This window comes from Lethenteron reissneri, chromosome 43, assembly GCF_015708825.2.
Source record: "Lethenteron reissneri isolate LAM-NWPU_2019-01 chromosome 43, ASM1570882v1, whole genome shotgun sequence".
In the NCBI taxonomy this organism is placed as follows: domain Eukaryota; kingdom Metazoa; phylum Chordata; class Hyperoartia; order Petromyzontiformes; family Petromyzontidae; genus Lethenteron; species Lethenteron reissneri.
Window position 1 is genome coordinate 6,208,209 of NC_083821.1, and position 19,803 is coordinate 6,228,011.

At 45.7% G+C, this 19,803-nt stretch overlaps 1 protein-coding gene across 6 annotated transcripts in view; it reads left to right on the forward strand.

The window, feature by feature from the left end:
- AHI1 (Abelson helper integration site 1) overlaps nt 1-19,803 on the forward strand; it is a 76,118-nt gene that overhangs the window by 38,848 nt on the left and 17,467 nt on the right. For 4 of the 6 annotated variants that reach the window (XM_061569426.1, XM_061569428.1, XM_061569430.1 and 1 more), the window contains exons 19-23: nt 811-951; nt 2,332-2,576; nt 6,678-6,720; nt 7,787-7,857; nt 14,200-14,326. In XM_061569426.1, the coding sequence (XP_061425410.1) occupies nt 811-951; nt 2,332-2,576; nt 6,678-6,720; nt 7,787-7,857; nt 14,200-14,326 (627 nt within the window). Of the gene's footprint in view, nt 1-810; nt 952-2,331; nt 2,577-6,677; nt 6,721-7,786; nt 7,858-13,422; nt 13,531-14,199; nt 14,327-14,983; nt 16,811-19,803 lie in introns of those variants that run through there. The other 2 variants (XM_061569431.1, XM_061569432.1) reach the window with 2 other exon arrangements.

The following is a 19,803-nucleotide window of genomic DNA, read 5'->3' on the forward strand; positions in this document are numbered from 1 at the left end:
TCATTACACATGCGCTAGACTCCAGCGTGATGTGACGGGACATGCGGCTTCAGTACGTGTTTGCAAGCTGCAGCAGGAGCTTACTAAATATTTGGGTTTTATCAGCCTATATTATGATTCATGATTGGTCTTTGGGTTAGGCCACATAGTGATAGAGATCTAGCAAAATGCATCTCGTTAAGACCCTCCAACACACGACACAGCCACACAACTTAAATTGTCACATGTATGAGCCGGCGTTTAACCCGTCAATTGCTATTGTTTCAGCTCACCGCAAAGTTGAAGAACAATTGATTGCGAGAAGTGTTCGTCTTAACGTAGTGATACTAATTTGACCAGATTGTTACCTGGCCTAACCCAAAAATCATTGAAGAATCACAGGATTTACATTTCATGACGATTGTAAATAATCTGCATATGTTACATTTCGGCTCATTGAGCGAAAATGAGCTGTACATATCATATGGAATAAGTGAGATGGTAAGAGGTGCACAAAAAAGCAATAACGACCTAGAGTTGTGACGATCAAATATTTGTGGGTGGGAGGGGTTGAATCGTGGCATGCTTCATCATGACTCACCGGCAGTATTTTCCAGTTGCAAACAGATGACGCCCGTCAGACCTCAGTGACTCGACTTGTGCGAGCTTTTGCGCCACGATAACAACCTTGACATCGTTCGGTTCATCTTCTTGGTTCTTTCGGTAAAGTCACGTAGAGTCGCTCGCTCCCTCCGCAGTCGGGGAGCCAGCAGCATTGGTGAAGTGAACTCGCCTGACCCGCGTCTTGGTGTGCCACCGTTTTGGCTGCAGGAGACCAGGTGGCCATGTACTCGGAGCTGGGCTACCAGGCTCCCGTGCGGGACGTGCACTTCCACCCGCACGAGCACATGGTGGCGTTCTGCTGCCACGGGGACGCGCAGCCTGTTCTTGTCTTCGCCTACGACCACAAGGGTGGGCCCCGCCGCGTTGACGCTGACGTTCGTCAGAACAGTTGCTCACGTGCCAGCTAACCCTCCAGCTATCTCTGAGCCAGACGGGGTGTGGTGGCATACACCTGTGGTCCAGAGATGTGTTTTGTTGTCAGCACGGGCTGATGGATCCTGCTGGTTTGAGAAACTTTCACACCCGCTGGGCTGCGTGACGCAGCCGGGAGATGGTACAGCAAGTGGGTTGTGAACCCGTCTGTGCAGACTGTTGAGCATTATCCCATCCTTGGCGTGGGATTCATCCACATGGTCTGGTTTCCTCCCAAATATCCAAATGAAGCCCTTCTAGAAAAGAGTTTTGAGATTTAATGAAGCTTTTCTGTTCTGGATGAATCATGATTTTCAGCCCTTTGCCAGTCAACTGCTTGTTCAATGCCCCACCCCGTGCCATGTCAGTCACGAGGTTGATTTACCATCGTTAGCCACATTGGCCTCGTGATACAGGGGGAGAGATGTGGTCTGCAGTGTGACCTATCTCACTCCACTGCGAGCAATTTTACTTGTGTGCAGAAGGTACGGCAGAAGACTGATATGGATGCTTCACTAATATGCAATATTTAATTTTGCTGCGACTGTTTCCAGTACCTGTAAATAGTCTGCATGTAAATCAACGTCGCTGAGACATTTTGATCTGGAAAACCCAGAGTGCAACGGTCACCTCCGCAATTGAACAAACTCCTTTATGATGATCTGTCCACTCTTGCTGGATCAAGGCCTCTCCACACCATACAATTTTTTTATTAATAAAATGTATTTCAAGTCTGCCTCCCTATTCAAATGAACATGGACAGCCATCCTCTTATTTGCAGGCCTTGAGGCAGTGCCAAGAATTCCACATTCCCATGACAAGAGGCCAGTCTATCCATAGCAACATCACTGTTCACTTACCACGTAGTGCTTCTCGTCCGAGGAGGAGGGATGATGGTTTGAGACATAGCCGAGGAGGACTTGAACTCAGGGCTACTTGGCTTTCGCATGCCCTTGAATAGAGGTTATCGACTCCGGACCGACCAGTCGCGAGTGGCTCTACGTGTTCACCACGGTAGTGTAGCGGTAAGCGCGCTGCACTACGAACCCGTCGACCCGAGTTCTATTCCCACTCACGGCCAACACCAATGACAATGATCTAAATCGGCCCTGGGCCTCGCCTCAGCCTCAAAAGAGTACCTGGTGCAATGTATAAACATCGGCACTAGGGAGATAAAGGTGGCCAGGTATGGTGCTGACCACCCACCCCCTCGTGTGCCGCGTGCCCGGCCTTCGTAGGTGCTCGCTAACAGCACTTGCCACCAACAATCTGTTCAGGCTATATGGGGAGATCTTTGTCTTTTTTTGCGTCGCCCAGTGGCACAGACGGAGGCCCGCAGCTACCGGGACGTGCAGGAGCCCTCGTCGGCCGCACCGGGCCACCTGGCGGCGGGGAACTCGCGCGGCCCTCGGTGGCTCGGGTCCACGGGGCCAACGGGCCCCGCTTCGTGGACGGCCGTGGAGACGCTGGGACACGGGACCGGCGACGCGGCGGCCGCTGCCGCGTCGCTCTTCCCTTCGCGGCTGCAGAGCGTCCGCCGAAAACTCGACTCGGTGCTCGCGGTGAGCGTGAGGCTGCTGCGGACGCCGCAAGCGAGCGAAGAGAGAACGAACAAATACAAGATTTGGCGATGCGTTGGAAAGGCGGATTGTTGGCAGTGAATCGCGTTAGCTAACCGCACCCGAGCCTTGCTCTTATCCCTAATCATGTCAGACGTAAAACTCACCAACTGGTCCCTTTCCCGACCCATAATCATACATTGTCCACCAGATCCTAGCCCGACTTCTAACCCTAATCACACCAGTCAACCAATTATTACCACTAGCCCTCGCCATTAGGCTATCTAACCAGCCGCTACCCCAACCCCGAGCCGCTAACCACACTTGCCAACTGCAATCTCAGCTTTAATCATAACCACATTGCCAACCAGACTATAGTCCTACCCCAAACTATTACCACAGTATCTAACCATACTCTAGGCCAAAAAATGATTCCTAAACCCCTTTGTCCTAACTTTAACTTAACCTCATCTCTATAACCCTAGCCTTAATGCTGAGGTTTGGGCGGCAAACATTTTCACGTGGTTCAGATGTTAGCGAGTTGATGAGTGCAGTGTGCAGCAGTTACAAATCAAAGGGAAACCACCCTCTTGGAAGACTTTCTTTTCAAATTAATCTCATGAGATTTTATTCTGATTGATATAACACATTCCTGCTGCGGAGGGAGCTGGTAGGAACGTTGGGTTGCTCGGTCAATGGCCAGGGTCAATGGCGGCGTGGTGTATTCCGCAAATATGGCCGACTGTGAAGGCGGGCACAAGCCGGCGTGAGTAGGTTAAACGTTGAGTTTTATAAGGGCACGACGGGGTGACCAGCCCCTCCCCACCCAGCCCCACCCCTCCCACCCCCCACCCAGCCCCACCCTCCCCACCCAGCCTCTCCCCACCCTCCCCTCCCCACCCAGCCCCTCCACACCCTCCCCACCCAGCCCCTCCCCACCCTCCCCTCTCCACCCAGCCCCACCCCTCCCATTTTTGGATGCACGACGGACGGACACAATAATCTCCTGTGGGCTGGTGGAACCAGGTGGTTCCTACCAGTATTAACCTCAATCTAACCTTGTTTACCTGCTCTTTGTTAGACGCGCCCCAGAGTTCTTACATTGTCGGGATATAACGACTCAACTCTCCCGACCCCTCACGATTCAAATCCATTTACCGCCATTGCAGCACATGTAGAATCCAAATGGGTATCCATTTGTGAACGTTCTGTATATCCAAAAAAGATTTACAGATCAAAAAGAATAATGTTTCAGTCCGTGCTGCATTACTGCAGCAATGCTACAGTTACGCTCGGAATGCACAATTTCAGAGCAGACGTGTGTATGTATGTTGAATTTCTTTCGCACGGTACACAGCCAACCGTGCTACTCAGAAGAACAACAAATTAAACACCAAAAGCAATTCTAAAGAATTGAGTTTTCAATGTAGATTTAAAAGTGCATAGCTCCAGTGGCTTCCTCATATTGGAGGAAAGAGCGTTCCAGACGGCCGCAGAGACACGTCTAAAAGCGTGCGATGCAGTGACTGTCTCTGGGGGACAGCACACTTTCTACCCCAGCCTGAGCTCAGAAGTTAATATCGGTTTTCACAGTTATATCACACCACTATGAATAGGTATGAAAACTGTACAAGTTAATTATTGCACTCTTCTCGTATTTGTTCAATGGTTAGCGTGCGCGCCTTCACCTGCTTGACGGCACGTTACTCTCTTAATTTTGGAGCTTTCGTGACTGCAGGAATTACTCTTTGGTTCTTTCGGTAAAGTCACGTATAAAGATAAAATAATAAATTAAATAATAGCATACGACGTTTCGATTGCAACACAAGCAATCATCATCAGGTATAAATGAAATAGCAACAAAAATCTAACCAGAAAACTATAGACAGACATATAAGCCGACAGATATCACCAGGATACACAGAGAGAGAGCAACACATAGGCACAAAGAGAGAGAACGTCTCTGTGACGAGGCCTTAAATAGAGAGAGGGGGCGGGGGCGGAGAGAGGGAGGGGGTTAGAGAAAAAATTAGCATGTCAATGGGTAGGACGACGGGTGGTAAAGTAAGCAAGTTTGAAAATTAGGAGAACGGGAGAGCGACACATTAAATTAAAAAACCTAGCAAAATATCGAAATGTAATGTAATGCAAGGTTTTCTGTCTATAGTTTTCTGGTTAGATTTTTGTCGCTATTTCATTTATACCTGATGATGATTGCTTGTGTTGCAATCGAAACGTCGTATGCTATTATTTAATTTATTATTTTTTCTTTATACGTGACTTTACCGAAAGAACCAAAGGGCACGTTATTCTGCCCGTGAGACGAGTGCGTGCGCTTAGCACGCGTTGTGTGAGAGATGCCTGTAGGTGGCGCTGTTGCTCACAATCCATCATGATTGTCGAACTCTATCTGCACTGAGTGTTCCAACACAGCCTTCATTTCCTGCTTTGCAACTTTCATCCGCACTGCCGCAAATTAATAAAGTATTAGCCCATGAGGTTTACTCACTGAAATTCTTTCCATTTTTACAGCTAAACAATAAACGCCTTAAGTTTAAATATACACCAACTCGAATGTTACGACTGTACTTTAAACTCGTACACTATAAAACCATCTCTAAACTGTTAAAAACGTAACCTCAATAAATTCAATATAACCCTAATCTGTAATGAATTTAAAAGTGTCTAAACGCACCTAGAATCATTTCTATACCCTAACTTAAAATAGGTAATGCTAATTGCTAACCTGCAAATCCTAACCACAGCTTTAAAATGTTGGCCGAGTTTTCTAAAAGTCTTTGAAAGTTTGTGTTCAAGTCCAAAGGTGTAGTTCTGGCTGTGACCTGGCTTTCTACTCATAATGTACATTACAGGAAGTGAGACATATTTGAAACTTTATTGATCTCGTGAAGGCATACTCGATATAGCAATCAAATCATCATCCCCCCCGCACCACACTTCATCAGCTGAATTTATGTCACTATAACGATTACTCTTAAAAGTGACAACACATCATGCCTACTTCCCACATTTGACTCTACGCATTTGACTTTACACAAACCCCTCGGGCGTACAGCTTTCTGGGCGGGGGGGGGGAGGTCCATCTTCGCAGTATTGGTTTAATGCAAGTAAATTGGAGCAGTTTCAACATTCCTTGTTACATTAGCAGAGTTAGGCTTGCTTGAACCAGTCTCTTCAAAGTGTTGTTGTCACTGACAGGCCAAACATGGTCTATGCATTGGTCACTGCTGATTAAAACATCAGAATCTTTATTTATACTGGAGGAATACAATGAGCTATAAAGGTAATTTATTTTGCAGATGTCCAGTCGGAGCGGGTCAAAATGTTACATTGATCAGTCACTTCTCCAACTCTTCTGTCGATGTGTTTCGACTATCGGAAATCATCGGCTTTGGAAATTAAAAAAACACAAATCTTTGGCTCCATTGAAGTTGTACGTTGCTCGGACATGAATGGAATTTTTTTGTGAAGGAAGTAGATCGATGCAGCACTTTTGCTTTGCATATGAGCAAGTATGAGCCATGTGTTATCCTTACCAGAGGCAATGTTTCGCAACCACGCCCTTATTGTTTTGAGGCTTACCACAAATCCACAAACCCACTTTGCTTGCTTTGTGTTGTATGAACCTCTGTGGTATCTACAGTGATAAGATTAGCAGTGCAATACTCTGGACTTGGTTTTAAAGAGGTGTGTTTTCTGATCGTATGAAGAAAGGTCTCCTATTCTGTGGTTATCATTCGTCTAAAATAAGGCTAAAATGTGATTAACTTTTTATTATGAGTTTGAGCTATTTTTTTAATGCCTAACCTATATTTTAAATACATTTCATTAGTGACTAACTTAAAACAAAATTAAGTTTCATTAAAATGTTTTTACAATTCGGTATACACACACATTCAAAGTTTCAAAATTGATACTTGTAAGTTATAAAAAATGTAAGCTTGATTTAAAAGAAAGCATTTGCTCGATAAATTAAATGTTATTCTAGATAAGCCTCTCCCGTTAAATGTAACATTTGCATTTTGTTGGTACCCTCGGCATAGATAAACACATTGTGGTTCACTCGTGTGGTCTGTGTCTCAGGACTCTTTGAAGCCAGGAGCAACAACAGCGGATTACGACACCGGTGGGTTTTTGTTTGTTTGTTTATCTTTACGATTTTACAAGCCCTAACTAATCAGAGCAGCACACATTGAGCTTACAAATAACAACTGCTTTTTTGTTTGACAGTGCAACCCTCGTGGACTTTTTGAATTTTTTTTCTCGTCTTGTATCGGAATTAAAATTTGTTAAAATATTTTTTTTTTACCCAGACGAAGATGTGAATTAGGGGTGTATTGATGTACTGATGCATCGTATGATAATGCTTCTTTGTTTTCTTCCATTGTATATCAGCCGTGCTGTCCGTGTCTTTTCCTGAAACGAACAATCTCCCATTCGAAACTCTGCAGTTAGCGGCGCATCGCTCTGTGTTCAGAGAATGAATGCAGAAGTTGATGTCAAAGAACTGCTTCTGAATTAAATATATCCACACGAGTGAAACACACTTTTTTACAAGGAGTCATGTTTGCATAGACCACAATACCTGTAGTCGTAATGCAAAAAAAACATAACTCTGATAATGTATGCACTGTCCAAATCAACTTCAAGAACAGTGCAATGACTCCTTGTAAAAAAGGTGTTACCAAGGTGTTACCAGATAAAAGGGTTAAAAAACAATTATCACCGTAAAGGATGTCGATGGCAATTGGGGGGGGGGGGGGCTTTCATCCAGCAGTGGCTAGATTACGGCTGATGATGTATGTTCGTTGAACTTCTTTCGCACCGTACGTAGCCAACCGTGCTAATCTGAGGTGCTGGGGAAGGACAACACAAAAATCAGTTCTAAAGAAACTAGTTTTTAATTTACATTTAAAGTGCATAGCTCCAGTGGCTTCCGAATATCAGAAGGAAGAGCGTTTCAGACGGCTGCAGAAGCAGCATCTGAAAGCGTTGCGATGCGGTGAGCGTCGTCTTTGTTCGATGGCCCAACCAGAAGCCGCTGTTGCGAGGATGACCGGAGTTGACGTTGCGGTTTATGCTCCTTGACGATGACAGGAGCCCGATTCATGCAGCTTATACCCGGCCTCATGTGTTGTACGATGCATCGTTGCATTGCGGTAATGAGATTCCGTGGTGTGTGCTGCCGACAGAACGAACAGTTGGCTCGTCATTGGCGTGGAACAGCCCAGTCCCTTTCTCCGGTGGGGATCACATTGCCCAGGTGAGCAGCACCACACCACCCAGCCCCATCTTCGTGCTTGACACCAACACTTTTACCATCGTTTACACGTCTAGAGCACGGGGGAGGGAGGTGTCTTGAGAGTTGCATTGCTAATTGACAATGCATTGAACGAACATCAGCAGAGGTGGATGTTTAAAATGAGCATTATTTATAATCGGGGAAAAGTCCATTGAGCCCAGAAGTATCGATACTCTTTGGTTCTTTCGGTAAAGTCACGTCGGTATAAAACTTTACCGAAAGAACCAAAGAGTGTGGATCCCTGCAGTCACGAAAACTTCAAACCCATAAGTATCTTCAAGGGAAACCTGGAGACAGCACAATATAGTGATGCCAGTAATTGTAATTCCAGAGCAGTGAAACGTATACATGGACACATTTATAAATCCTTTATATTAAGTTCACTTGCTTGCTTGCTTGCGTGCTTGCGTGCTTGCTTGCTTGCTTAGGACCGTGCAAATCTTTCGGTCGTTTTTTAACCCACTTCCCGTGATCCAATCGAGCTGACATTTTGCACACAGACTCGTTGTGCGTAACAATTAATTTTCGTGAAAAAAAATTTCCCAAATTTTACACTGTTAATGGAAATTTTTTAAAATATTTAATTACCAATTGCTGAATGGTGGCAGACAATCATCTGACCCGTAGGTGGCAGCCATCTCAAGCCAGAGGACGAGAGGACTCTAGCCGCCCCGATGCCACGCATATAAAGGATTTATAGTGAAAAACTTTGTTTTTACGGGTTAATTTTTTAAACATGAGCTATAGTAGACATAGCCACACTGTAATTATCCACGATATTTACTTGAAATAGGATGAAGGCTTTTTTCAGGTTCAGATTGGTTTGTGTATGTGCGAGTCAGTCGTTGGTGTATGCGTGTGTGTGTGTCTAGGTGGGTGGGTAGGTGCACGGATGGGTAGGTGTGTGGGGTGTGTGTATACAGGTGGTTGGGGACTGTGTAGATATTTGTGATTGTGTGTATAGGTGGGTGAATGTGTGCAGGTGGGTTGGTGTGTATAGGTGTGTGAGTTGTATAGGGGTGTGTGGTTGTATGTAAGCAGGTGGGTTGGTAAGTCAATGTTTTTGTGTGTATAGGTCATGGCTAACAGTGATATTTTAACCCATGTCTGGGCCTTCTCTAAGTTTACTCGGCCTTCAACGAGTACCTGATGCGGTGTGTAAACATCATCACTGGGAAGACAAAGGTAGTCGGGCATGATGCTGGCCACGTACCCCCCCCCACCACCACCCATGCACCGTTCTGGTCTCGGTGTTCACCCACAACACTTTCCCCAAGTCGTCTATAACCCTAAACCTATATATATCTGTGGGCGTGAGACTGTATGTTTGTATAGGAGGGTGGGTTAATTTAATTGCGTGTGTGTAGATCAGTGTCTGTGTGTGTCGGTGGATGTGGCGGTGGCCACCCACCCCTTCGTGTGCCGTGCTGGCCTTCATAGGTGCCTCTCTCTAACAGCACTTATCCCAACGTTCTGTTAAGGCTATGGGGGGGGGGGGAGGGTCTTTGTTTTGAGTGTATATGAATGCCTGTATGTGAATGTGTCTGTATGTATAGGTGGGTGAGTGTAGTCGGGTGCATGTTGGTGCATGTGTGTGTATGTATGGGTGGGTGAGTGTAGTTGCGTGTGCATAAGTGGATGCGTGTATAGGTGGTTGAGTGTCACCAAACACTCCATCCCTTAGCTCCCCATAGGTGATGTGGCAGTGGTTGAGACGGTGGAGAAGTTTCCATACCTGGATTGTGTGCTTATAACCAGCTTTGGTTTGGCAGTGGAGTATTCACTGAATCAGTCGAGTGACATTTTTTCATCAGCTGTGTAACACTGTGTGGAAGCTACCTGATCTGTCATGCCATATGAAGCTCCAGGTCTTCTCAGCCGCAATTATGCCCTCCCTTTTCTATACTTGTAAAACGTGCACCGCTCTGAAGGAGCATCCGTGCTGGTTTGATCCATGCTGAGTTTAACCAGGCTGGATTATGTGAGGAGCTCACAAATCCTGGAACGATCTGGACACATTCCCATTGGTGAGCTCCTCTGGCAGGCGAGGCTGCGTTGGCTGGCTTATGTAGTCCACATGCCTAGCCACCGCATGCCCAAACAGCTTCTGTTTGGCCAGATAGAGGGGGCTAAACGGGCATGGCACAGCAAGAGATGGACTGATGCTGTACCAGCGGTGTCAAGATCAGCCTCTATGGAGGAGGCTCTTGCAGGACGCTACTGGGCAGTTGGATGCAGTCGCCCTCCAACAACAACGAAGGGCAGAGGAGTGAAGCTCACAACAAAGAGTGGAGCGCCGGGCGGCTAAACACAACAATTTGGCACAGTGTGGAGCACAGGTGGGGCATCTGCCAGTCATCTCAGTTAACCCATGGCACCTGCTGGGTCTGTCTCGTGCCCTCCTGCCAGCGAGCCATTGACACTTTACGTGGCCTCAAAATGCACCTAGCCTGGCACAAGCGCCACTTAGTGGCGAATGTCGGTTGTTTTTGTTGTGTGTAGGTGGATGTGTGTGTCTTTTGTCTTTGTATAGGCTTGTGGGTGATTGTAGGTGGGTGTGTGTGTGCATGTATAGGCATGTGGGTGAGCGTGTGTGCGTGAAGGTGGATGTGTGTGTGTGTAAATTGGTGTGTGTCTGTATAGGCTTGTGGGTGAGTGTAGGTGTGTGTGTGTGCATGTATAGGCATGTGGGTGAGCGTGTGTGCGTGAAGGTAGATGTGTGTGTGTGTGTGTAGATTGGTGTGTGTCTGTATAGGCTTGTGGGTGAGTGTAGGTGGGTGTGGGTATATGTATAGGCTGGTGGGTGAACGTCATGGGTGTGTGTAGGTTTGTCTTTGTGTATATGTGGGTGGGTGCACGTACGTGGGTGGGTGCTCTGGGCTTGGGAGTGCTGATCGTCGTGTCCCCACGTTTGTTCTGACACCACCTTGGCATATCGCCTGACCAAGCCAATATTGTGCTCCAAAGAAGAGAGCTATGCGATCTCTTTGAACTTAAAGTTAATTAAAAGATTAAACGTATTAACTTAGCCAGAGGACACTTTAATCCTTGCACATATACTATATATACACACACATGCACATTCTTGAATGGGACATTTCTCATTCCATAAGGAAGACCAAATACACTACCCCCGTGGGCAGACTAAAGTCATAATAACCATGCAAATTGCAATCGATCCCAGTCATATTTGATGACAGACGCCCGCCTACACCAATCATTGTCGTTCAATCACTCATCATGAACGTCAAAGCAATCATCATCATGTTGTAGATACTGCGAAAGTGTTTTGTCATAATCTTGATTTGAAGCTTTCGTGACTGCAGAAATCCATACTCTTTGGTTCTTTCGGTAAAGTCACGAAGGTAGAAAAATTTAATGAAATAAAAAATAAAATATCACGACGTTTCGATCGCAACACAAGCGGTCATCCTCAGGCGGAAAAAAATGTGTGGGTCAAGTATTTACATGCAGCAATACTCGACATAGTCTCCTAATGATACCTGCAGCTTAACGCAGGCGATAAGAACATTGCTTGGCACTTCACTTCATTAGTGTTATCCCCTTGCCCATGATAAAAAATATATTCTCACGCACCATTCTGAAGACTGCGATAAGGCACCGTAATGGTTTTTTTGTGCTGATTGTACAGCGCTGCGGCAATGATTCATTTTTACGAGGTATCCGTCTTTCGGGAAAGCATTTGAACACTTAGTCAGGCAGGTGTCGCGTAACTGTAATTACTTGCAAAAAAGTGTTCTTGCCCTGCTCAAAATCAAAAAAATCCAAAGTGTTCGTATCGATACCCAGTGTTTAAGCCATGACTTGGCTGCCCAGCAGTGGCGTGGACTATATTATTCCCCACGGTGAGTCACGATTGTGGTGAGTACGCGCAAGAAATGCAGCAGTGCAGATGTTGCTTCGAGGCACCGAATATTTGCGCTTAAGACTTTTCTGGTACACCATGTAGAAACGTGGATGATAACTGTTTGCTGTTCACCTGTGACTGTTCTTAAACACCGTTTCAGGAACATTGCGTGTGTAAATAGTCTACATGAGGGATGGCCAAAATCAAAGATTGAGATCCAATTAATACAACATTTCTTTTCTATCGCTCTAACCAAGCAATAGAAAATAAGGGATGTTGAGATAGACTTGTTGAAGTACTATAAAGTACTATTCTTTACCTATGTGGACTTTCAATTTCTCATTCTCTAAGCCTTTTGACCACCCTCATATGTATTTGCCCTCTATTAACTGAGGAAAGTCTTTCTGAGTCTAAAATCTCATTTTCAGAAGGGTCCAGAGTTGGAGTTGTTGGAAATTTCCACTCATACATATTTGGTGTGTGTGTGTGAAGAAACCAGCATACCTGGAGAAAACCGCCACGGCATAATGGATATCTGTGAAAAAGACCTTTACAGCTCATTGGATTCCTCCAGTATAAATAAATATTCTCATGATTCTGATGTGGAACTTCTTTCGCACCGTACGTAGCCAACCATGAGGATATGGAATTCGGTGCCCCAACACGGAGAGAAATCAATCCACAGATAGACCACCCAATCTATTGAAGCCATCCAGGGACTACCAACAGCTCCAATGCCTACAGCACCTGGTAAACCCCTTGGTCTCTCTTCATCAAGTTCAACTCTGACGAGCTTCCGAGATCCAACGAGGTTGGGCATATTCGGGGCGATTCGGTCGGAGGAACATTTGCACTGCGTCGTACGATCATAATTCATATTTAAGCTCGTACAAATTAAACTCTCCACGTTAAAAAGCCGTGGGCTGCTGGATTACGATTTGTACGCGGAGTGACATTGCGGCAATACCACACCTAATTTGTGGCCAGAGCTCCACCACTCATTACTAAAGAGCACATACCCTACCATGCGCTGTGCCAGTCTGCACCTGCCTGTATGCGGTGAGACAATTTTGCGAGTGCACGTGTGGGATGTTTGCGATAAGGATCTATATCACGACGAGGTTTCTCTGAAAAAGAAGTGGAATTTTTGCTGAATGTGCAAAGGGGCTGTTGGTGACTTGGCAAACATGAATGCAGCAACGCGAGTCAGTGGGCTTATAATTTACGCTGCTCTCTCGCATTTTGGTCGTATTTATGTCTTCTGTTGCCCAACACGATTGGCTACGTACGGTGAGAATCAAGTTCAACATGCATACATTTGATTACATTTAATTTCAGCCATTATATTTATTTAAAAAGGAAGCAACGTTACATTGACACCATTGGTACCTCATTTGCCAGTAAAAAATATGATGATGCAATTATGACTGCAGGTATTGTGGTCTATGCAAACATGACTCCTTGTAAAAAAAGGTGTCAGTTTTGTTGCCAGATAGAAGGGTTAAAAACCAATTATCAACGTTACATTGATTTTAAGTGTATAGAATGTTGTGGGAATTGCCTGTAATGCAAAGTTCTTCAATGGTTTTCTGCCCAAGAGCAGGTCCACGGCTCAAGGTCCCTCCATCCCATTCTGCTTCCCTCTCTTTACACCGCAGACGCTGACTCCACACTTGGGTTCTGAAGGCAGCGGTGGTTTGCCGTTGCCTTCCTCTCGTGTTACTAACGTGACACCTTTGCCGGATACAGTTTAGTGTCATGCCCAGGTAGGGCTGACACTGATGTTATGGAAATGTTGTAAAATGGTTGCGAGTTAATTAGCACCGTTTTTATTTAGCACATTTATTTCATCACAAATCTCTCCCCGTTGTCACATGCCTACACAAGCCCAAACACAATTACAAGCTGCATTAAAACAAATACAAATCCCCCGTATAACCTTAACAGACTCATGGGGCAAGTGCTGTTAGTGAACACCTATGAAGGCCGGCACTGCACACGAGGGGGTGAGTGGCCAACACCACGCCCAGCCGCCTTCGTCTCCCTATTGGCAATGTTTCACACACCGCACCAGATACTCATTTGAGGCTGAGTCGAGCTGGGGGTAGGCCCAGGACCGGTTCAGATAATCGTCACTGGTGTTGGCCGTGAGCGGGAATCGCTAACTCAGGTTGCCGAGTTCGTAGCAGCGCAGCGCGCTAACCGCTTCACTACCGCTCCCCACATACACACGAACACGCAAAAACGCTCGCGCACATGCACCTCCCAACACGAACGGGGCCACCGCTAACCCAGCGCATACAAACACGAATACCACTTGCAGCCAAACGCGTACGCGGGGAGCGGCCCGAGCGATGGCTGAACACGCGCGCGCCACGAGCCTTGCCCGGCACCTTCTGAAGCAGGCACCGCCGCGTGTTTGTGACCGCACGCAGGGTGGTGGCCAGGGACCTCGGGGTCACGCGGCGTCGCTCGCGCCATCGCTGCTGTCCCCACACTCGTGGACGCCGGCATCTGCGTCGCTCGCCTCCCGCATGATGCCCAACCCCGCGCACCAGCCAGGTTCGGTGGCAGTGGGGAGGGGGGAATAAAAAATTAACCCGTAAAAACAAAGTTTTTCACTATAAATCCTTTATATGCGTGGCGGCTAGAGTCCTCTCGTCCTCTGGCTTGAGATGGCTGCCACCTAGGGGTCAGATGATTGCCTGGCAGCATTAAGCAATTGGTAATTAAATATAAAAAAAAAATTCCTAAAAAGTGTACAATTTTGCACATTTTTTTTCACGAAAATTAATTGTCACGCACAACGAGTCTGTGTGGAAAATGCGAGCTCGATTGGATCACGGGAAGTGGGTTAAAAAACGACCGAAAGATTTGCACGGTTGTAAGCGCGCAAGCAAGCAAGTGAACTTAATATAAAGGATTTAAAAAAGCGGAACGTGGCACCGGCTTTGGATGTGTCACCTGATGCTCAGATTCTAAGGTCAAAGGTCAAACTTGTCTATGCGGTCATCTCCATCGTCTGGAGATTCCACGTTTCCTCATTCTCATGGTGTAGGGTAGTACCCCCCCCCCTCCCTCCAAAACATGATCACTCTTGTTTTTGGCACAGTCGTACTTATTTTATTGACCACAGAGAGATGATTATAGGCTGTGATTGAAATGCGTTACTTGTTGCCTTCCAATTAATTCAAATTATGTTTGGTCAATTTTTTTTAGGGAGTATTTTGCACGTGGGAAGAAACAGGAGGACCCAGAGAAACCCGTACATGTAATCACATTATGAGAGGCTAATTCTCAAAGGTTCGTCCATATTGGTTCACGTTTGAACCACCCTGCAGCCTCGCAAATTTAGGATGATTTACGTGATCCATGAACCTCTTGCCACTAAAGCATCGGCTTACAGGCAAACGCTGCCTATTATTAAACTACTATTTTATTTTACCAGGAATACCGCGAAGTGGAAACTCTCCTATTATAATTATTATAATATGCGGGTATAATTGGCAGTTGTCTCTGCGTCACATGCTACTGATAACATTGGCTTATTCAACACCAAATATATGTTTTATATCCCAAGGCACTTTAAAAAGACACTTTCTTACCAGGTAAGGCCCACTAAGCTATTAATCTCTTTTTCAGAAGAAGTGACCTGGCCACAATTGATAGCTCAACAAAGTGGCTTATCGTGTTCAAATTTATAGCAGCCAAATACTCTAAACGTTTGTTTCTAAATGTGGAGGGAAAAACCGGAGGACCCTGAGAAAAATCCACAACTACAGGGAAAACGTGAAAACTCCAGATATACAACAGATGTCAGGGTCGGTATTGAACACACGAGCTCCTGCATTCCAGGCGAGGGAGTTAACGTCTCGCCACCGCGGCGCTACTACTTGTGGATAATTGAGTATTGAAACAATTCCTTGTTTTTAATGTGCGAGTTCATTCATATTTCTTGACGTCGCAAGCCGCAATCCTTCCTACGTACCATTTTGGGCAGCTTGTGGTGACGACGAGTGGTGGTTCAGTGGTTAGCAAACCGCACGGTAAATCTGGTGACCGGAAATTGATTGCCGGCCATGGCTAACATTGGTAGCCAGCAATATCCGAACTAGTACCCGTACTGATCAGTGTGGGGTAAAGTATGGTCAAAGAACCCACGTGACTGCCACATCATGGGGAGACATTCACCAAAAGAGTTGTAAATGTTTTTTTTTTAAAGAGTCATGCATGAGTCACACGTCCTTGCCAGCAGCAGTGTGCTGTGTGTGTGCTATAACTGTGTATATACACAAAAAGTTAATACATATGCTCGCACAATCTTTTTCAACTTGGCCACTGTCCCCACTGAATAGTCAGTCCCTCTTTAAAGAGCTTCCAGAACAAAGCATTGTCTAGTTTACTCATTAAAAAAAATCCCGTTGCCAAGTAAGTGCCTAATGTGCATTCATCCCTTTATACCAGGGGTCTCAAACTCAAATTACCTGGGGGCCGCTGGAGGCAGTATCTGGGTGAGGCTGGGCCGCATCAGGTATTCCACAAAAAAAACTTTGCTAAAAAAATCCAAACTTCTCAAATGTCATTACTAACAGTTATTTAACTTCAATGGGTTCTTCTGAACATGAATAGAATATTGAAGAACATGAACGGTTCTTCTGAACATGGCTTCTCTTGCCTACTTCCTGCTGCCAGAGACCTGGCAGCGCTTCCTCTCACATAGCTGAGCCACATTTGGCTTGAGGGAGGAAGCAGTTGAGACCCTCAGTATGGCTTGAAGATGATCATCAGTAAGTCTGGACCTGTACTTGGACTTATTGAAGTTCAAGGTGGAGAAGAGCTTTTCACACAAATATGTGCTCCCAAAAAGGCACATGGTCCGCTTGAACATTCGGGAAAGCTCAGGGAAGCTGGGGTTCAATTCTCGCAAAAATTGCCCAAGCTTGTCGTCTTTTCCACTCGCCTCCCTGAACTTGGCTTTGAGGTCAGAGTTGCACTGCAGGTCAATGAGCTCCATTTGAAGCACAGGAGGGGCATCTTGCACATCAAAGGAGAAGGGATCCGCAAAACTTTGAAAAGTGGCTCCGTGCGTCTTGAAGTCTGCAAATCTGTGATCAAATTCCTCCTGTAGCCTCAAAATGGCATCAACATACTTCTCGCCACTGAATGGTGTGCCTGCATTCAGGAGTGCCTTGCATGCTGGGAAATGGCAAAGGTTTGTCTGAGAGAGCTGGGCTTTCCATAACACAAGTTTTGTGGAGAATGCTCTCACGTTGTCATAGGCAGCACTGACGAGCTGCCCCTGCCTTGTAACTTCTTGTTCAGTACATTCAGCTCATGCGTGATGTCAACAAGAAAAGCGAAGTCCATGACCCATTTGGGATCACTTAGCACAGGAACAGCCACCCCATCCTTCTCCATGAAGGCTTTCACTTCTGCTCTCAACTCAAAAAATCTCTTCAAGACGTTTCCCCTGCTGAGCCAACGTACCTCGGTGAAGTAGAGCACATCCTCATATTCTGACTCCATTTCCTCTAAAAAAAGTACGAAACATCCGGTGCTTTAAGCCCCTGGATCTGATTTAGTTGATGCATTTCACAACAACAGACATCACATTGTCAAACTTCAGGCATTTGCTGCAAAAGGCCTGCTGATGGATGATGCAGTGCAGAGCCATGGCCTCCTCCACACCCTCCTCTACTAGTTTTCTTTGAACAAGTGCCACCAGTTCATTTTTAAATCCTTTATATTAAGTTCGCTTGCTTGCTTGCTTGCGTGCTTGCTTGCTTGCTTACGACCGTGCAAATCTTTCGGTCGTTTTTTAACCCACTTCCCGTGATCCAATCGAACTGCCATTTTCCACACAGACTCGTTGTGCGAGACAATTAATGTTCGTGAAAAAAAATTCCCAAAATTTGACACTTTTTAGGCAAAAAAATTTTATTTTACATATATTCAAATAGAACTCATTCATGGCTTTGGCTGAACGTCACAGTGTAAGAGCCCAGAGCGTAACCCCTCCACAGGCCGTGGCGGAGTAGCGCAGTTGGTAGCGCCCTCGCGTCCCATGCCAAAGGTCGCGGGATCGATCCCCGCGTCCTCCACAGGCGAATATATTTTTAAATCCTTTATATTAAGTTCGCTGCCACGCATATAAAGGATTTATAGTGAAAAACTTTGTTTTTACGGGTTATACTTATTCCTCCCTGTCATTGATGGCGCTCCGTCGGTTGTTATTCCAACAAACTTCTTCCATGGCAAACCGGCATTCACAATGGCATCGCACAGCTGGCAAAATATCTCCTGAGTGGTGGTGTGGCCATGCATTGGAATTACTGTGAGGAACTCTTCCATCACTTCAAAATTGTCATCAACACCACGGACATATATTGTGAGCTGAGTAGTGTCAGTGATGTCTGAACTCTCGTCAAGAGCGACTGAGTATGCATTGAAAAATGTGGCTTTCTCACGCAGTTGTTCATAAATGTCACTTGACAGGTCAGAAATGCGCTCAGCCACGGTGTTAGCAGAAAGGCTGATGTTCCTAAACTGACCTTTTTTTCCGGACAGACTATACTTGCAGCCTGTAAGATGCACTTTTTGATAAACTCGCCTTCTGTGAATGGCTTTCCTACCTTAGCAATCATCTCACTAACCACGTAGCTTACTTCGACTGCTGCATTATTCTCTTTGGTTGCTTTCTTGAAGACATTTTGTTGCCTCAGTAGACATGTTTTAAGATTGGCAACCCGGTTGGCTCTCTCATCTCCCTGGTATTTTGCATACTCCTCAGCATGTCTAGTTGAGTAATGACGTTTGAGGTTGTATTCCTTGTGCACCGCAACTTTTTCTGTACAAATAAGACACGTCGGGGTGCTCATGTGCTCAACAAAGAAATATTGCATCTCCCACTTTTCCTGAAATTGTCTGTGCTCGGACAAGATATATATATTCATTCCACTTGCTGTCGCTCACGCAATAAAGTTTCAGTCAAGTGTTTAGCCAACCAGCGACGCACGGAGACGTAATTTCCGCAAATGCACGTCATTTCCGCTTTTTCCGGTAACAACAGGTGCGTAGATTATGGGGGGGGGGGTAATGCGTTCCCATCAGATTTCGTCCCCACACCCCAGTCACAGGCAGACACAGCTGTAGCGGCTGCTACTATACACGCTTTTCTGTTCAAAGCACGGGGATCTGAGCCGGGATGAGCTGTGGATCTGCGCTTTGACGTGCTACGGTGCGCGCACAGTGGAGAGCCGAAAGAGGGAGAGGAGAGGACTCTATGAGGCAGCGTCATTGTGTGACCACGGGGTTCAAATGCTGCTGGCCACTGTCGGGGCTTTCGCTGCCTTCAGTCACATCATCACATTTTTCTATACATTTTTGTGCTTACTTTGTGCCGGCGTGTTGGCTTGCCTGCGTTCCGGGACTTATTTGAGCAGATCCGTTACCTCTCGTATCGAAAAAAATATGAATATTAAAAAAAGTTTTTCAAGAAATGATTAAAATAAAATAAAACATTATAATGTAATCACTAGAATATTACGGAGCCCCTGTTGACATCGGTGGATGAATTACTAATTTGTGGCCACGCAATAACAAGATAATCTAATAAGTTATATATAAAGCTTTCTTAACAACAGCATCACAATTTCATAAAATAATAACAAATGCAGACTTCTAAGATGAACCAAAATAATTATGCACATCGTCATGTACAGTCTGTGGCTCGGTGCGTAAATGTCACCACCAGAGGATGAGGGAATTTAAATCATTAAAATTCATCCAAACATATCAGGTGTAAATAATGTAAAACAGCCCAGACTGTACAATGTAGATATTAGCTCAATGACGTGTTATAAACTGCTGCGGTTTAGAATAATCCGTCTGCGTAAAGAAGCTCCCAACACCTCACAGCGCAGCGTGTGCGTAAAGGAGCAGTGGTGTCCCTTGAATTTGCCTTCAATTTAACAAATTGTGTGTGTGTGTGTTCCGTTCGTTTTCTCCGCTGGACACAGAAGTCGCCTTTGCTCAAGATG